This window comes from Hoplias malabaricus, chromosome 6 (genome assembly GCF_029633855.1).
Source record: "Hoplias malabaricus isolate fHopMal1 chromosome 6, fHopMal1.hap1, whole genome shotgun sequence".
In the NCBI taxonomy this organism is placed as follows: Eukaryota; Metazoa; Chordata; class Actinopteri; order Characiformes; family Erythrinidae; genus Hoplias; species Hoplias malabaricus.
Window position 1 is genome coordinate 9,057,254 of NC_089805.1, and position 19,027 is coordinate 9,076,280.

A 19,027-nucleotide genomic window follows, 5' to 3' on the forward strand; every position below is an offset into this window, starting at 1 on the left:
ACCATGCATTTCTGAAAAAGGACAGATGCGTGGAAAAACGTAGTGTCTGACCTGGGCAGACCAAGGCCATATCTATCCACCTAAAGCTCTTGGGACACATACAACAGTACAACCCTGAAATTAACTACGTATAAAAGCTTAACATATTCCTAGTACTCCGACAGTGCAGACAAACACTAACTGCACCACTGGGGCTAGCTCTGTTCTTCATTAATGCGAATACACAAATGAGGAAGACAGGGTTAAAGGCCTTAGTCATTTTTAGAGTGACATTATTACAAAGTGGATATATATATATAAATATGGTGTTTTATATGTCGGCAACACAGCCTCAGTCGTGGAGGATTCTGGGACTTCTCTTAAATATCACAACAAAACAAATACATGGTTGCTGCCAGAACAAAACCCAGCATCTTCCATATGAAACATTCACATATGAAAAAAGATAAATAAATAATAAGAAATTTTATTCCAACCAATTATTACATTTGGAAACAACATAATTGGAAGCTAGCATTTTCACATAAAGTAAAACATAAAACATTACACAAATTAAATGCAGGGTTTTGTTCTGACAGCAACAATAACTGAGACTAAACATCAGAATAATCAATAACAGAACAGCAGCTGAAACCTGACACAGGTCTCCTACCTTGCTCTTCTTGCTGAACAGCCAGAAGGGTTTGCTCTTGTTTTTGCCGAGCAGATCCAGCGGACCCTTGGGGGTTCCCAAGCTGCTGTCCGAGGAGGCACGGTTGATGCCCTGACTGTAATCCTCAAACTCCAGGTCTCCAGGCCTTTCAAACCCTGACTTGTGCTGTTCTACCAGAGCCAAAGAGTCCTAGAAGCACATAGACAATTTACTTCACTAGATACACGTCTTTTACAGGATTCAATACACATTTCTCAATAGTAGAAGCAAACAAATGCACTGATTGGAAACCACAATAAAACTGTATGTTTAAAACATTACATAGGTTCTTTGGTAACTTGGGTCTAGAGGTTTCAATTGCATTCCAATGCCATATTTAACGCAATGTGCACTGATGTCTATCTGTACATTAGCACGGTTTTGATGGCACAATCTCATGGTCATGAAGCTTTGCTTCACATTGAAGCATAGATTATAGTCATATGCAAATATATGGGTGCCTAAGTCAAATTAAATATTACAAAGCTTCTACAGAGATGTCAAGTTTCAAAACACACTTCTGTGTTACTTAATTTAGCATTCTGTTTGAGGGAAAAAAAAACCAACATATTTTTAAAATAAATAAACCCACACAAAAAACTTGGGCTGTATTAAAGTTTTAATTTTTACCCAATATATAAACATATAAATGTATTATACACTACAACACTATAGACTGACTCCTGTAATGGAGACCATGGCTTGTTTAAAATGGATATGAAAGCTATTTGTGGAAAGAAAGGTGGGCTCACATTCTTCTCGTTAACACTGGTGCCAGCTCTGATGATGCCCTCCAGACACTTCCCAATGATGGGCATGACTTGCTTCTCCGTTTCAGCAAACAGGATGTAGGTCTGTCCTAACTTCTGTACACGCCTCTCATCCATGTCCTGCAGTTTCTACAGGACATACATGCAATCAGAGTATAACAGAGGACACATCTACTGGAAACAGGGGTCTCAAACTATTACCAAAATATTTATCTGATTTGCGTAACCCACCATACACTGTGTCTGGGAATGTGTATCAGCCAGCAGCCTCAGCTATAAAAAACCATGCTTATGTTGTACAAAGCAAAAATAGAACTCTGCATGCAGGAGGAACGATTGAAACTAAAACCTTATGCAGCACTAATGCTGCAGAAGAAGCAGGATGACTGTGATATTGCTTTAAGTTATCTAGCTATTATTTAAACTTGGATAGATAGTTAATCTTTTACTGTGGGTTGAATTATGACAGAGAACTGGACACAGCACGTGAATATTAAGAAAGGACTGGATTTACCAAACAGATTCAGTAGGAACCCTCTGAGTTAATCCCCCTCCAACAACTTTTCTAATATCTTCATCATCAAAATGAACAGTCATGACTTGACTAAGATTCACTTAAATAAGGGCATATCTCCTGTAGTTAATATTCACACTGGGGACATCTTACTAACAACAAACAGAAAAATCCTAGGTTTGTTTTTCAACCAGCTACCCTTGAAAAAATGTCTGTACGGCTCTTGGTCGACAAGCAGCTTGAGTTTCAGACCTCTGATCTTCAAGGTAATGAGCAGGAGGAAGATGCCAGTGCTACTACTTACATTGAATATAAGAGGCATGTCAGTGAAGTAGAACTGGTTCTGTTCCTTGTTGTATTTTTGCAGCTGGGCAGCGTAGTCATTCTTACACTCCTCTGCTATGTGTGTGCGCATATGTGCCTGCTGTTTGGCCTAAACACACACACACCTCTTGTTAGCACAGCAAGACAAATATTGATATCTTGTAAAACACTGAGAAAATATAGTATCCTTAAATAACTGTACATAATAATTGTAATGAAAGCATAGATAATCATTGCACTTTTAATACTTGAATAACTGTCTGCAACGTGACACATATCCCCCTACTCTACAACACCATAAATATACTAATTATTACTGCCTAATATTAACTGAAACCTCCCAAAATTTAAAACACATCAGATAATGTGTCCAACAATACACAAATACGTGAATACATATTTAAAAAGTCATTTACATACACAAAATAATACAAATATAATAAAAAAGTGGTCTGAAGCCTTAAAAAGTCACATGATGCAAATTAAAATAATTGCTAAATGTTATCTTCTAAATCTAATTGACCAAAAATGTCACACAGCACAAGCTCAACAAAGTTCATGTTAACGTTATGCTTTAAGAAACAGACGGCAGAGATCCTAGGTGACCTTCATTACGCACTGCCAAGGTCAGTAGCTATTATAATATTTATTAATTTGGAAAGAAGGAAGGCTTAAGCCCAAATGTTGATACAAATGTCCGATTAAATACGAGTTATTTGTTGGTATGGGGGTTCTTCTGTCTAAATCGTACACAACTCAAATTGCAAATTGCTTCCTTTTGTCGATCTGAAATGTTCACTGCAGTAAAGCTTCGGAGAAACATTTGCAGAGCTTGTTGCAGTAATATAACACTTGAACTTACGCTAAAACAGAAGATTTGTTCTATGTCTTCACTCTGATTCTTGTTCTTGGAGAATACACAAGTATAGAAAAATGTACAGTGCATCTACCTTCTCCACGTCTGCTTTTGTAGCGTTGATGTCCTGGTCTGTCTTCTCTGCATACTGTGCTGATTTTTCTGCCTCTCTCCACTCTCTCTCAAAGCGTTTTTTACTCTGGCAACACACACATTCACAATATTAACCAGAGATGGTGGAAATGGTATGAGCACATTAAAAATACCAGATATCGGCACTGAGCTGTAATACTGACTGTTCTCGTTTGAAAACTATCCTGATTTGAACTTTCCCTCCAAAAAAATCCTAAAAAAGCTTTGGGAGAGGGGGTATTTTAAGGACAGCTTTTAGTCATTGATAAAAGTCAGCAGGACCAACTGCAAAAAGAGCAGGTAAACAACAACCCCCCCCCACCCCCACACACACCTTTTCATGCATTCAATACCCTCACACAAAACACACACAGCAGACAATGACCCTGTGAGCAGAGGCAAAACAATGGCATGAAGACAAAGAAGGCCCACTCTCTACAGAGTCAGACGCTGCATCCAAATCAAAGGGAAACAGCCTCATCCGTCCCAGACTGGGGCCTGTCTGCTCGCCTCAATGAGGGACATCAGGGATGGATCTGGCTCAACAGGGCATTGTAACCAACGATCAAGCAAAGGAGTTGAGCACACTTACATTGTCGAGCTGTTTGTAGGTGGTCTCCAGAGACTGCTGAGCTTTCTTGGCATCTGAAAGATGCTGGAAATGCAGAGTATAGACAGATGGAGAGACAGGAATAAAGAGAGAGAGAAACAAACTGTTGTCAGTGCAGCTTGGCCACAACAGCACCACATAAAGTCCCAAGTGATGTCTAGAAATACACTGACTAGCATTATTTGGTATGCGCCAATCGAATAACAAAACACAGCAGAGCCCAAAAACATTCTTCTAAATAATATAAAAGTGACACAAGCACAATGTGATCCCCCTATATTTGAATGTCTTTCTTAACCACAACAGCTCTGCACTGTTTTTCTGTAGTCCTCCTCCACCACCACAACTCCTTGTCTCTCTCCTCTGCCCTCCACCCATCCATCCATCCCTCTGCAGGCTTTATTTTAAGCCTGGCCTAGTTTCTACTTTCTCTCTCCCTGCCTCTCCCTCACTCTCACCGTCTTTCGCTCCAGTTTGAGCTCCTGCAGGTACTTGGTGAGCTCAATGCAGATGGACATCATCATGTTCTCGGCGATTAGCTCTCTCTGCCCGGCGTAGTCATTCATCTCGTTCAGAACGTCGAAGAATGACAGATGACTAGAAAACCTTTCAGAGAGAGACAAACAGACAGAGAGTGAGGGAAAAATCGAGGATGAAAACAGACACAGACCGACAAGTAAAAAATAAATAAATTAAATTAAAAACATTAAGTGATGAAGGGGAAAAAAGAAGGTATTAATGATGCAACAGAGAAAGAAACAATGTTAGAAAGAAGGACAGCCAAAGGGAGCGAAAAAATAAAGGCAAAATAAAAAAGAAAGAAAGTGAGAGAGGGAATGGCAGGCAGAGATGTGACTGCTGATAGTGACTGCATTGCAGATAAAGGTGAATGAGAGGCAGCTCTCAATAGGAGCCCATTTTCATCTGCAGCTTCCTTCCTCTTTCCCAGAGTCAAACTATTAAAAGCATTTGCATGGCTCTACGGCTGCTAGTCTGATTTCACTCAGATGCCACACTGCTCCCCATTTCACTCACTCACTCACAGTGACAACAAACAGCTCTGTCGACAACAGTGAGAGAGTTGTGTAGCAATACGTTAAAGTTTACAGACAACCTTAATTTAACTGTGCACTCTTTGTGGATAATGACGTTGATCTGTGCATACAAAGCTTTCATAGATTCCACAGAAAAGCACTTTAATGCGCTTTCACCTGACCTTAAGGTCACCACAGCCAATGCCAGACCCTCAGGTTTGCGTTGTGAAGCAGGGGACCTGCTTTTTCGGAACTGACGGGTGAAGTAAGCCATTTAATATATTTGAGATAAGCTGAAGTAGCTTTGTGCTGCAGGACATCATTCAATGTCAGTAAATGACCTCATTAATGCTCTCAGGGCCAAGTGCAATTAAATCCTTAAAGAAATTCACCGACATCCATCTTCTTTAAAGCCTTCCCAGAAAACATGATGCTTAGTGCAGTAAAAAGAGACCAAACTATCTATTAATACTGTTCATTTAAGATGAAATTTCGGATAAGAAGGTATCCATAACATATTTGCCAAGCAGTCTATATGCTGAGATATGTATAAACATTCATATATTAATTTAAACGGTGCAGGTTACACCTGAGGCCATATTACCTGCTCTCCTGCTCCTCCTTGCTGCCTCTTTTGGGGCTGTACTTCTTGGTTAGATTCCTGTAGAGACATGACAGGAAACAAAAATATCAGCAGCTACATTTCTTCATCCCGAACTATACGAACATTTATAGGAACAATACAAAATCATCAACCAGGTGGCACTAGAGGGGTGATTATTTGCCACTCAGACTCACTGACTAAAGGCATGAAAGAAGTACTTCCACTATACATCACTATGCAATAATTTTGGAAAGAAATACTCGATTTTTAGATGTGAAGCACCTCATGAAACTCTCACACATAGTCACACATTCACTCACAGAGCCTACCTGAAATCATTGGGCGCAAGGCGGGAATACACCCTGGAGGGGGCGCCAGTGCTTCACAGGGCAACACAGACACACATTCACTCACACCTACGGACACTTTTGAGTCGCCAATCCACCTACCAACGTGTGTTTTTGGACTGTGGGAGGAAACCGGAGCACCCGGAGGAAACCCACACAGACACAGAGAGAACACACCAACTCCTCACAGTCAGTCACCCGGAGCGGGAATCAAACCCACAACCTCCAGGCCCCTGGAGCTGTGTGACTGCGACACTACCAGCTGCGCCACCGTGCCGCCCATAAATTATTATATATATATATATATTTTTTTTAATCACGATTAAATGTGCCACAAGCAAATCCTTTCGTTAGGGTTGAGCTTAGCTGCTCAAAACAAGTTGTACCCCAGTGTTTTTCCTGCTACACACAAATCCTGACAGATACATCTCAGCTCGGCTTGTCCCTACTTTATTTACCCACTAGGTCAATAAAAGGTGCAGCATAGCATAGGAGCAGTCAACACGCCCCTGAGTAGGGCGACATGATACCAACACGATATTATTCATCTAACTGTTTTTCTGCATGCGCTTTGGAAAAGTTTGCCATGCCTCAAAACTGTAACTACTTGTGTGTATCCATGGCTATGTCTATGAAAATACATGTGTGTGCAATTAACTGTCATTTTCCTGACCAACAAATCTGAAGTGCTTACAAAATAACTCTGCAAGAGACACTAAATAAAAACCATTTTTTCCACCCACACAGTGAAATAATGAAACAGAAATGGTTTCAGGTTTGCAGATCTGACGTTTGTGCTCACGGAACCAAAACACATCATACTGATTATTTATTTTCTGGCTGCAGAATGGATTTCACTCGCCTTGCATACTCATAGCGGTTACTGAGCAACAAAAGCAAGCATTCTCCCCAAAACAAAATGTCTGTCTATAGCAGGTAAGTGTCACTAGATTAAAGAAAGAATAGCCTGAATATCTTCAGTAATTTAGGTTTTTTTACACTTAACCTTAGCTCATCCATTTCCACAGGATCAGTCCTTTTGTTGCTATTTTACAGAGTCATGATTTTTCAACTCAATTTCATTTTCAAGTTACTATATATTAATATTCCAATCTTTTAGGTCACTGCCTGTTTGTTTTCACAAAACATGCCAGACATGCTGTGAAGTGAAAGCACTGATTTTCAAAAATTACTTATTACACCTCCCTGCAGAACTACTTTCCACTGGTGTCTTACCTAAACTACATAATTACACTTATACGTGAGGAAACAGTATTTTCCAGTCTATGAACATACTCAAGATACACCCCAACATCACCCCAACATCAGGAAAACGTGAAAAACCTATTTAACTGAACACAAAACAGAAATCTCAACTAAATTATGCAGAGAACACCATCAGGTTCGGAACCACACTGATTTGCAAATGTCTTAGTTTCAGATGCAAAGCACCCCATGGGACTGATTTGTATAACTCACTCACATCCTCACTTACTTATTCATGTTTAACAAAATATCCTTGTCTGTCTATTTCCTTTCCCCAGTTACAGGTTCTTGACTGTGTGTTCTTCTGAGAGCAGAATGAAATCCAAAAACACCTATGCATTTGTTTCTGCTCTGAAACATGAGTGGGGGTCGTCTTTTTCCACGTTTCCTTTATCTTCTGATGGGGGCTGATTGATGGTCTTCCACGGTTGTACTTTGACTGGACATTAATTAGACATTCTGAACTTTGCAGAACGTTAATGTAAATAAATCACAAAATTCATTGTAGAAGCAAATGTCTTATTTATCGTTTGTGAAAGAGCATCTTCGTTATAAAAGAAACATGTCTCTATAATGCAACTTCAATGTACAGATGTCTACAGTTTATAAACGTTTTTGTATCATCCGCTGATGTACGCATGAAAAAACATCAGCCATTACTATAGGCCCTCAACTCACATATCCATACTTCCTATGCATTTAAAGACGTCTTAAGAGACTTTCTACACAGCAAAGTCTCTAGGCCTGGATTAGAAGTACAGAGAAAATTTATTTCTATTTTGTTTTTAAAAACAGCAAATGAAATAAATTGCAGGCATTTCCCTATTGTTCACCGGTTACACAATTTGTTTCATTCATTCATTTTCTGTAACACCTTCATCCTATTCAGGATTGAGGTGGGTCCGGGTCCTACTCTGAATCATGGGGCACAATGTAGAAACACACCCTAGACAGGGCGCTACAGGGCATCACATGCTTAGTCACACCTTCTGAGAACTATCTACCTACCAATGTGTTTTTGGGCTATGGGAGGAAAGAGGAGCACCTAGAGGAAACCCACACAGTCACAGGTAGATCACACCACTCTCCCTACAGTAAGTCAGTAACCAAGATGCAGAGAAAAGTGAGCGAAAGTGTGTGGCAGCGACACTACCTGGGGCAACCACTGTGCCACCCTATTTATCTATGCATTTATCATTGGAGCGACAACTTAAACTGTAATAACTTTGTAATACACAGCTCACAATTTGATCCAAAGGCAAGTTTGAATAATTTGTCAGAATTTATAGTAGCCCCATGATCTTTAACATTAGTTTCCAGAACTTAAAACTTGTGCCGTCCAATGGAACACTGGCGTTATTTTCCCGCTCTACTGCATCTGTTAATAAATGCAGCCTGACAATGTTTTATCAGCACTTTCTGAATTCTGAATGTGAAGTGAGGCTGTAAAATAGGGCTCCCTTCCACTCATCTTCTACTCTAACTTGCACACATCCTCCCAGTCATATGCTGGTCTGCTCCCACTTCCTCTCTCCTCTCTGTGAACAGCCAGGACAGAGGAAGAGACACATTCGGAGGCCAAAGAGGGACAGGGAGCAGAGAAAGAGAGAAAGAAAGAAAGCAGAAGAGTAATTAAGTGAGTGAGAAAGAGCAGGATAAAGCACGAGAGGAGAGAGAGAGAAAAAAAGTGCTTTTGTTCCTTCATTTGTGACAGAAACTCTGCACTGAGAGTGTGGAAATTAAAAACCATGTGCTCTCTTATAGTAAAACACTAAACATGTTCCCGTTTTTTTGCCACAACTTCTCCCATTAAAAAAAGTATTTCAAAGGGAAGTGAGGTTTTGAATGAATCATGGGAATTAAAAAAATAAATGGTGTTATTTTTTATGATGGACTGACCAGAACAGGGCCCAGATCTACACATCACTTAATATTTCAGGAATTACTTGGACCATGAGAAGTAGAAAATGCAACCAACTTCTCAGACTGAGGTTTGGAGATGTCAAAACATATGCCCTAAATATTTTCTGAAAAAATTCAAAGCATCTATTACTATGTAAATAAAAGCTGTTAAAAAAATTTAAGAACAAAATAAATATATTTTTTATTATTTTAAATTGGTATTTATGTTCAGCAATTTGAGTTATACAGGGTGGGCCATTTATATGGATACACCTTAATAAAATGGGAATGGTTGGTGATATTAACTTCCTGTTTGTGGCACATTAGTATTTGGGAGTGGGGAAACTTTTCAAGACGGGTGGTGACCATGGCGGCCATTTTGAAGTCGGCCAATTTGGTTCCAACTTTTGTTTTTTCAATGTTAAAAGGGTCATGTGACACATCAAACTTATTGGGAATTTCACAAGAAAAACAATGGTGTGCTTGGTTTTAATGTAACTTTATTCTTTCATGAGTTATTTACAAGTTTCTGTGTTGGTTTGTCAATGCAACCATCTTCTCGCACTCTTCACACACTGATAGCAACACCGCAGGAAAAATGCTAGAACAGGCTTCCAGTATCCGTAGTTTCAGGTACTGCACATCTCATATCTTCACAGCATAGACAATTGCCTTCAGATGACCCCGAAGATAAAAGTCTAAGGGGGGTCAGATCGGGAGACCTTGAGGGCCATTCAACTGGCCCACGACGACCAATCCACTTTCCAGGAAACTGTTCATCTAGGAATGCTCGGACCTGACACCCATAATGTGGGGGTGCTCATAACTCATGAAAGAATAAAGTTACGTTAAAACACCATTGTTTTTCTTGTGAAATTCCCAATAAGTTTGATTTGTCACATGACCCTCTTCCCATTGAAACAACAAAAGTTGGATCCAAAATGGCCGACTTCAAAATGGCCACCATGGTCACCACCCATCTTGAAAAGTTTCCCCCCTCCCATATACTAATGTGCCACAAACAGGAAGTTAATATCACCAACCATTTCCATTTTATTAAGGTGTATCCATATAAATGGCCCACCCTGTACATTAGTGTTTTGTATTTCCACCCTGCAAGTGTGAAAAAAGAACTAACTGAAATATAGTGAATAAAAATGAAAGCAATCTTTCACTCACCATATTGTAAAAATGCACAAAGAGAGCAACGAGAGAGAAAGGTAGGTAGGTAGGTAGGTAGGGAGAGAGAGAGCGAGCGAGCGAGCGAGACACACACACACACACACACACATCTGCTCACAGTTGAGAATAAGTGCAGTGTCTCTAGTTGCGCTGGGATGTAGCCAACCATGTTTCGCAGCAGAGCGGACAAGTTCAGCTTTGCCCCAAACCAGTCACAAGACCCAACATCAATTTCGCAATCATTGCAACTGCTTTCAGTCACACACACAGTGCTACAGTCCGTCGTATGCAAGTACTCGCACATCCACATCAAGTTTGCTCTCAAGCACACTCAGGAATGGCTCACCTTATTTGCTTGGCGTAGTTTTGCTCGATCTCTGTGCGCTCCTTAACAAACTTGATGTATTTCTCCACCAGATCCAACCCAGACTGTGTGTGCTTTTCAATGACGTCACACTGGTCCTGTTGGGAGAAAAAGACAGTTTTAGCACAAACTCAAGACAGAGTGGGAACACTCACTGTCAGATGTAATAAACATCAGACTGGTATGCTGGACACTAAGTGTGGGAAATATGGAGCTTATCAACAGATAAATGCTATTGAGCTCAAAGGGGAATTGCACTGGTTTTCCAAAATGTCTCCACAATTAAATCATCGACTGGTTTAGTCGACATTCTAGACAAATTCACAGGGTCAGGACTGTTCAGATTGATAGTAACCAGGTCTCTGTACTGTTTAACGCCTCTAAATGCTCCTCTACTGAAACCTATTTGTTAGAATTGTTATAAACGTAATGCCTGATGTCTGAAACGATGCCTTAGCTGAACTGTTTGCCCAAAATAAATTCAATGAATGAGTGGTGCATGTGGCTTGTTATACGTTCGCGCATATGTTGCAGGTTTAATGAGATTTTAGGATGCAGTGGTAATGCAGTAATTAGTACGGTATATAATACTGCGAGTCAGTGAGACCCAAATTAATTTTATAGCAATCTGTTTGAACAACACTGTTTGCACTATCATCGTTTCTGCAGAAATTCTGAGAAAATTGACCTTGTTGAATTGACCTTTTATAATTACTGTGATAAATTACACAACACTAGACTTTTCTGAGTAAAACAGGTGTGAGAACTCCTGTGCTGGAGGCGCAAATTCCTGCACAGTTCAGTGAAGTTCCAGTTCAAATACAACTGATTCGACTCAGCAGTTGATTAGTCAACAGGAACACAACCATGGACTCTGTCACACACTCCCAAACTCAGAGTGTAACATGGCTATCACCAGTACATTTAAAGAACTTAACAACAGGACAAAATATTTAGAGCAATTATAGAGAGTCATTAAGCAATAAGCAGCAGTGTACAGTAGGGCTGGACGATATGGACAAAATTTATATCATGATATGACTCTTAGTTTTGGTCGATACAATATGTTTGTTATTCTGACTCACTGAAAAATCATCATCATCAAACATAAACCTCTTGGCTTTGTCAAGAGATGCTGTAAATAATGTATAATGTAATATTGAAAATGTTATATTGAGATATATATTGATATTGAATTATTGTCTGACCCTCATTGTACGATAAAGGCATAAAATACAAGTAGGCAACTGGATATTATTACCATCTATTATCAAATTGAGATGACAGATGCTTGAATATGTACCATAGCAAAATTCAGAGACAAATCCTTCATTAAATTCCAGTCAGAATGGTGATCCAAGTACAAATTTCATCATTTTTCAGGGCCAGGCTATAACTTCCAGGGTTGCAGCAGCTTTCTTGTTTGATTTGTACATTTTCGTCCTTGCTATCACTTTCCATTTCTAGGAAAAACCATGCAAGTCTTTGGGGTGTCAGAAATCTTGAATGAAAACGCACACAGTCCATTTGAGTAGCTTGTTGTATGTGGAATCATCTGCTCACATAAAACAAAAGGAATCTGTGAGTATCATGTGAAGCAATATGGATGCTCACACATGAACGCAAACTCACATCCATCTCCCCATTCAGTACAGTAGGAAACCCTGCGTATCAACTGTTGAGAAAGCACACAGCTTTGCTGACTTGTGCCGTATCAAAGAGGGAACCATGTAACCAACGTGAATGTGACAGACATACTTTGCTATACTAAACACAACTATACTGGCACTTTACATGCAGTCTTCAAAATTAAAGCCTGATATCTCAGTCCATCTCTAAAACAGGCCTAGAACTTAATTTATAGAAAATTATTTCATTTGTAATTGCAATATTGGTTACACTTCACAAAGACAAGAGAGATTTATGAATGTTTGGTTGGGCAAAATGAGTTTACACACTGTACATTGTCATCCCTTAAAAGGTTCCATGTTGTGGGAAAAACATTCACAATGAAGTTAAAGGGGTGTTTCTGCTTACACTGCTTCTTAGGGTAATGCAAGTCAGAACACAGCTCATTTCCATATAAAAGAATCAAGAAACGTGAATGTGACAGACATCATGATGCATATCACGTTGTTAAAAAGTCTCTATGTTGATACTCTTATCATTTAGCCACCCTTACTGAACACTTAAAGTGAGTATGTGATAATGCAGCCTGCTATATCAGCCCCCCACATTATGGCCAGCATTCCACAGATTCCCTGCCTGTTCATAACCCTTGACCCCGGGTAGCGTTATCTGAGGGAGGCCTTCCTGACGGGTGTAAATTTTTCCCAGTTTGTCCACAGGATCAGAGGAAGAGCACAGTCATCTCTCTCGGCGAGGACACAGGAAGTCTTCCCCATTTCCTGCTCTATTTCAGCATGTGTCACAAAGCATATACATAGGAACATCAGGGCATGTTATTTCCTACACAGTGAAACCCCAAACGCCTAGTTCATTTGTTAAAGATTGGTCAGCACTTTTCTTTCTCTGTGCAAACAAGAAATTCCAGACTTGGAATTTAAAAAAAAATAAATAAATAAATGAATAAATAAGGAAAGAAAGCAAGGAGGACTGCTCTGGCAATTCTCTCCAACTCTTTCTCCCGTTTTTCAGTTCCCTCTTTTTGGCCAGCCTCTGTCTGTATGATTGTGAGTGTGAGTGTGAGTGTGTGTGCCTGCACTTCAAGCACAGGCATGCCTACATGTGAGTGAAGTTAACATGAAAAGGTTTCCCACCCTTTACACCACACACCTTCGAGGGCCTGGCTGCAGGACTCTACAGTAGAAGGTAGAGTGGAGGTGGAGGAGGTGGAAGGGGTGGGGGCTGGACCCTAAGGCCAGATTCCAAACAAGCTGGTCCATGTCCTTAACTCCACCTCCTCAATATCTCAAAATGGAGTCAATGAGTACAGAACAAATAAAGAATTCATTGCCTCCACACACAACCCACTCATTCGCAAAAAAACAGTTTTTGACTTCACTCAAAACATCAGTTACTTGTAGCGGAGCCGGCGTGAGCTTATAAAAGCTTCTGAGAGGAACAGTGCTATTTGGCTTTAACACATGTATTTTTAGTTTGATGGGTGAGGAAACTTAAACAGCAAAAATACTATACAGCATACGAATAAAGAAGGAAAGAGGTTACTATTTTTTGTTCCTAAAAAAACCTTTTTATACGAATCCAACTAAGACCATAAAAATGTAACAATGTCATGAGTTTTTCCACAGCAACTTTTCACAGCCCTGGTTTACATGAAGGAACTCCAACTATATGAACATCAGAACATTGAAAAATATTGAGTATTGGGCAATATCAATCTGCTCCCATTAAAATCTACTCCGCTATACAATTAAATGAAGCAATATAATCATACAATTGTAGCTGATCAGCCCAAGTTGGGTTTTCTTTTGTTTTTCTGTTGTCGTTGATGTTCCTGGTACGCCATAATTAAAGTACAAGCCAAATCCACTGATTATCTTGCTTCCTGTCTATAACTTACATCAGGCACAACTCCAGCTCAGATGTGATTACATTTATTTTTTTTGGTGAGACATACTTACATAATTAAAACGTTAAGTCTTTTTTTAAACATGCATTTGCCTCAATTTAAGAGAAAATAATTATCCAATTAACTCTCTGTTTACTGTGTCATAAACCTACTAAATGAGTGTGAAAGCTCACATCTGTGGGACACAAGGGCAGTCAGCTTAAATAAGTGCATTGATCTCATATAACTGTGGTCAGACACTACCTTAAAAACTACAGCAAGCCCATCTCCAAAAGGAACCGAAGAAAGTATATAAATAAATAAAAAATGCTAACTGAAAAGTAGTTTGTAAGGCAACTGAAAGTAAACAAACTACAGGTGCACAAAGATCTCAGAATCATAGTGGCATTTGGAGGTGTTTATCCAACAGATGTTTATGATAAACCAATTCAGAGCATTCAGAAAAGGCTGGATTAGTGAGCTAAAAATAAAACATTCATCATTCGTCATTGTCTGTAAATGCTACACGGAATCACTGGGCGCGCAAGGCAGGAACACACACTAGAGGGGGCGCCAATCCTTCGCAGGATGACATTCACTCACACTTATGGTGTGTTTGGGTTGGACCCTGGAAGGAAACCGGAGCACCCGGAGGAAACCCACACGGACACTGGGAGAACACACCAACCTTAGACTACATTATTTTGTCCCCTGTAACGCTAAGGCAGGCAGACATTGTATGAATGTTTTGGTATTTACAATGGCAGGTACATACATGAAATCCTGATAACCTTATTGGCCCAAAACTCCCCCCTAAAAATATTCTGACTTTGCGAAAAACAATTTCCACCTTCAGGCAGCAGGAATTAATAAAAGCTCCCATGAATAACAACAGTACAGCTGAGATTTAAATAAAAAAAATTCTTCTAGTTCACCTAACAAAGACTAATAGAATATTAAGTGATTTGCATGAGCAACTCTAACACAATAAGCTTTGTAGCTTGATGAGGAAAATGAAAGCAGGGTAAAGAAAACATGCTGAGTCCCAGCCAGTCACTGGGTCATATTATGAAACAGCATATCCTGCTTTACTTGATATTTTCACCAACACAACATTGACAGATTTTAATCAAGGCTTTTAAAACCAACTGTAAACAACCTAATTACAGAAGGCTTTATCTGTAGCATAGTGTCCAGCTTGGTGCTGTCCCCACCCTCCCCTGTTATTTTTCTTTTTTAAACCTGTCATTGTCACGGTTTCGTCCCTCCCTAGTAAAGCAGAGAGCAAAAAGCTCTGCCAAAGCCTGCAAAGAACACATAAAGTGGCTCAGCAAGCCCTTTTTCTGAGACATCACCCCAGTCAAAGTCTTTGGCAAACGCCCGCTGTTAGTCATGCTGCTATAATGGCTTAATACAAAGCCTGCTGAGCTACAGTTTAGAAAAAACATGTAAAAAACATGCATGCAAATATTGGCACGCATTCTGTGACCGATGTAGCAGCTCACACAGGCCCTACATAATGGAGAAGCAAGCTGGAGTCCAGCGCTGCCAAAAATAGTGAGTGGATTAACAGGGAAGCAGTAGACAGATGTCATGACACAGTCAAGTCAATGGCACCTAATGAGCAAACACAAACTAAACCAATTACCCTGGATGTTGCTAAGAGTGGAAGTAAACCAAGACCAGACTAATGAGAATGGCCTCCTTCTGTCTGCCTCATTCTCTCGCTCATACCATTTTGTCTCTGCCTTGGCTGGTTCACATCACTCTGACTCATTCAAAACTTCCAGCTATGGGGAGTACATACTTCTGCTACTTGCTCCACAAATACAGATATAAAAGCTGTGAACGCGCTGGAGCTCTCCTTGCATGGCCCGGATCTTAAATTCCTCTTTTCCTGTTTTATTTTCCCTTCCCCCTCTGATGTCCACTTATAAAACGAAACTGGTTTATGTAACAAAAACAGACACAATTCAAATTTTACAAGCTCAATTTCGTTCTCTCTTCCTTTTATATGGAAATGTACTCTGTTTTTTTAAAAATAAGCAGTACAAAGCAGAAACACTCCTTAACCTTCAGTGTGATGGGGCAGAGCTGAACTGCTATTTAAAAAAAGCACCTTGGTTTATGTCAAATCTCCAGAACACTGACTCCAAACGAGCTTAGTTTTTGTATATGTACTGTTTTCCATAACATGGGCTCTTTAATAGGATGACAGTGTGACAGCAATTTACAACCACATCTTAAGCCCAAGCTCAAGGACAGGCCAGACGAAACATCCGCAAACCTCTGTTTCTCAGGCAGTGAACCGCCTTGTGGAGTACAACTCCAAAGATAAACACAGGGACATGGACTGGATGATGTGCCACCGAATTAGGGCAAAACTAATTAGGCTGCTGCCATAAACCAGAAGATGGAAAGGGGACAGAGGACAGAGGCCCAGGGGGAGCCAGTGTAATGGGGTCAGAAAATCCCCACCCACTTCTGCGCAATGCTCCATTTCCATACTGTTGCAGAAACAGGGATGGGAGCAGGTTTGGTTGAGAGTGTTGCGCGTGTAAAAATGATCATTGCTTTAAACTGGGACCACGCTTCTGAGGCCAAAAAGACAAGTAACCAAACTGAAATAAACATTTCTTATTTAGTGCGCGCTTCAAAAGCAATGAAGGGAAAAGGTTGAATTAGCCAAATGTGATAACCATCTAAACTAGGGATATATTTTAATATTGGAGTCTAATCGTATCATCAAAAAGGAAAAAAAAAACCCTCATATCAGCATCAGATGGATCTGACATTTATAAAAGATATCTCATTACAAACGCCACAGTTGAGGTGTGGGTGGCGATAAATAAGATCACTGACTTTACGAATATGAATACTGTGTTTAATACGTATTTGAGAAAATGTTTTTGGTTTACTGTTCAATCTAATCTGCAGATATCTTAATAATAATCAGGTTGCTAGGTTATCCACAATGCCCATTCTTGATCTGAACAACAAAACCTACATGAAAAAAACAGATATAAAAATCAGATAATTTTTTAAAGCTCTTAGTGTTTTGTAATACATTTCTTACAGCTATTTTCCTGATGCCTTTTCTTTATGGGCCGATGTCCCAATGTCAAGGTTTTTAAGGGTTAAACATATGATCTGTGATGTAATTTATCTGCAATAGGTAAATGCCTCTATTTTCATTTGCCCCAAAGCTGCTCACTTGTGGCTCAATAGCCCCACCCCACAACTTATCAGGATTGGTTCGTTAGGTTTATGATGTAAGAAATCCTGGCTGTTTGAATTTTTGGAACACTGCTATTTCAAAACAGAAATGCTCCGCTATGGCATAGACGGCCTGACAACTAATGAAGCACATAAAAAGCACAGACAAGCTGTTAAGGTTAAATACCTGCTTTTCCTTGGTGAAGATATTTAAGTCGATTCCTATTAGATGCAAAATTGCTGAGTTTTAATAGGAACTGAATGGAATTACCCTTTTGTCTCATGTATGACAACAAACTGTACATCTCTGGAAAGTCACTGAAATATTTAGGAGGTGTTTATGAGGGGACCTTCAGACCTAGCACAACTGGTGCCCATGACATAATATGTGCTAATTTAGGGAGTAATTTAAGTAGGATTACTTGAATACCCAACTTGCTTACAAACAAACAAATCAACAATAACGGCATAAACTGCAGCTAGGTAAATAGCTAGACCCAAGAAAGGTTAATAAACTGCAGATGGCCAACATCCTCAGGAATGCCAACTATTTATGTGTTTCCAGTTCGTTTAAAACAAAAGACAGCGAGGCAGAGCAACGCATATCTTGATTTTTGCAGGTAAATTAGCTCTGAAACCTGACTGAATCAAGAAATTATGCATTTAAAGGCAATTACATGCATAACACTACGTTTAATGTTTAGTTTTTTAAATAACTAAGGGACAACGTTACGTGTGACGTTATCCTTGAACTGCCGTTAGAATTTGAAGTAACGTTAACGGATAAACAAACGTGAGGCTGTTGTTCTTATGACACAAACATATTTAAAGTTAGAGAAAACTAAACTAAACTAAACTGAGAAGGTTATTTGTACGTAATACTGAAATATTAATACTCCGGCTTCATAAATACATGCGTATGTAAGGGTTAAGACGCTTTTTTTCCAGTTAACTTTCAGTCCGACGTCGGTTAACCTTAAACCTGATGGGTTAAATAATTATATTTGTGTTTTTTTAATATACCCCGTGTCTTTATAATAGTTAGAGAATGTTAAACTACACTGGAATCAGGTAACGTTAGTGATATAAAGTTCAAGTTTGGCTTCTCCGCCAGCTTCTTTTTGGAATTTTCCTTTCCACCTTAAATGTGCAGCAGCTACGTTCTGCCGCCAGGCAGTAGAATACAACCGCTGCATATTTAAGGTGGAACGGATAGATCCCATCAGAAGCTGGCGAATTTGCCCCAATTTATACTACTCTTTGTGCTGGGCAGCATTGGATACGATTATTGATATAATGTATGCTCCATTTCCCTCTCTTTAGCCACCCTGTCTGATAAACACCCCGCAAAACTCACCCAAAGCTCCGTCCCCCAATCCATGGTCGACTCCTTCTTATCAGCGGATCCCAAACCGCTGCTCCGCTGAAAAGTTATCCCAACTCAGTAGACCACGAAGGTAAGGCAAAAAAAAGAGACAGTATTATGCCCTACATCTGACATATAACGTTATGCACAATGCGGCATGAAGTAAAACTGCACAATAATGAACTGCCCAAGTTACTTTCCCTTGTCCAAAGTAGTTTTAAACTGCAAAAGCAAAGAGATCGAGTCTACAAGCTTTCATATCCGCGTCCCTCCCAAATCCCAAAGCCTTAAAGGAGCAGGATCACATTTCCACAGGC

General features: G+C 39.8%; 1 protein-coding gene across 4 annotated transcripts in view; it reads right to left on the reverse strand.

Moving 5' to 3' along the window:
- trip10a (thyroid hormone receptor interactor 10a) overlaps nucleotides 1-19,004 on the reverse strand; it is a 30,579-nt gene extending 11,575 nt beyond the window's left edge. For 3 of the 4 annotated variants that reach the window (XM_066673927.1, XM_066673926.1, XM_066673925.1), the window contains exons 1-9: nucleotides 18,702-19,004; nucleotides 10,579-10,694; nucleotides 5,536-5,592; nucleotides 4,356-4,503; nucleotides 3,880-3,942; nucleotides 3,250-3,354; nucleotides 2,280-2,408; nucleotides 1,444-1,590; nucleotides 653-841 (exon numbers count right to left, since the gene is read on the reverse strand). In XM_066673927.1, coding sequence (XP_066530024.1) covers nucleotides 653-841; nucleotides 1,444-1,590; nucleotides 2,280-2,408; nucleotides 3,250-3,354; nucleotides 3,880-3,942; nucleotides 4,356-4,503; nucleotides 5,536-5,592; nucleotides 10,579-10,694; nucleotides 18,702-18,725 — 978 coding nt within the window. In that variant the 5' untranslated portion in view covers nucleotides 18,726-19,004. The remainder of the gene's footprint in view (nucleotides 1-652; nucleotides 842-1,443; nucleotides 1,591-2,279; nucleotides 2,409-3,249; nucleotides 3,355-3,879; nucleotides 3,943-4,355; nucleotides 4,504-5,535; nucleotides 5,593-10,578; nucleotides 10,695-18,701) is intronic. The other variant, XM_066673928.1, reaches the window with a different exon arrangement.
- Between the last annotated feature and the right edge of the window lie 23 nt (nucleotides 19,005-19,027).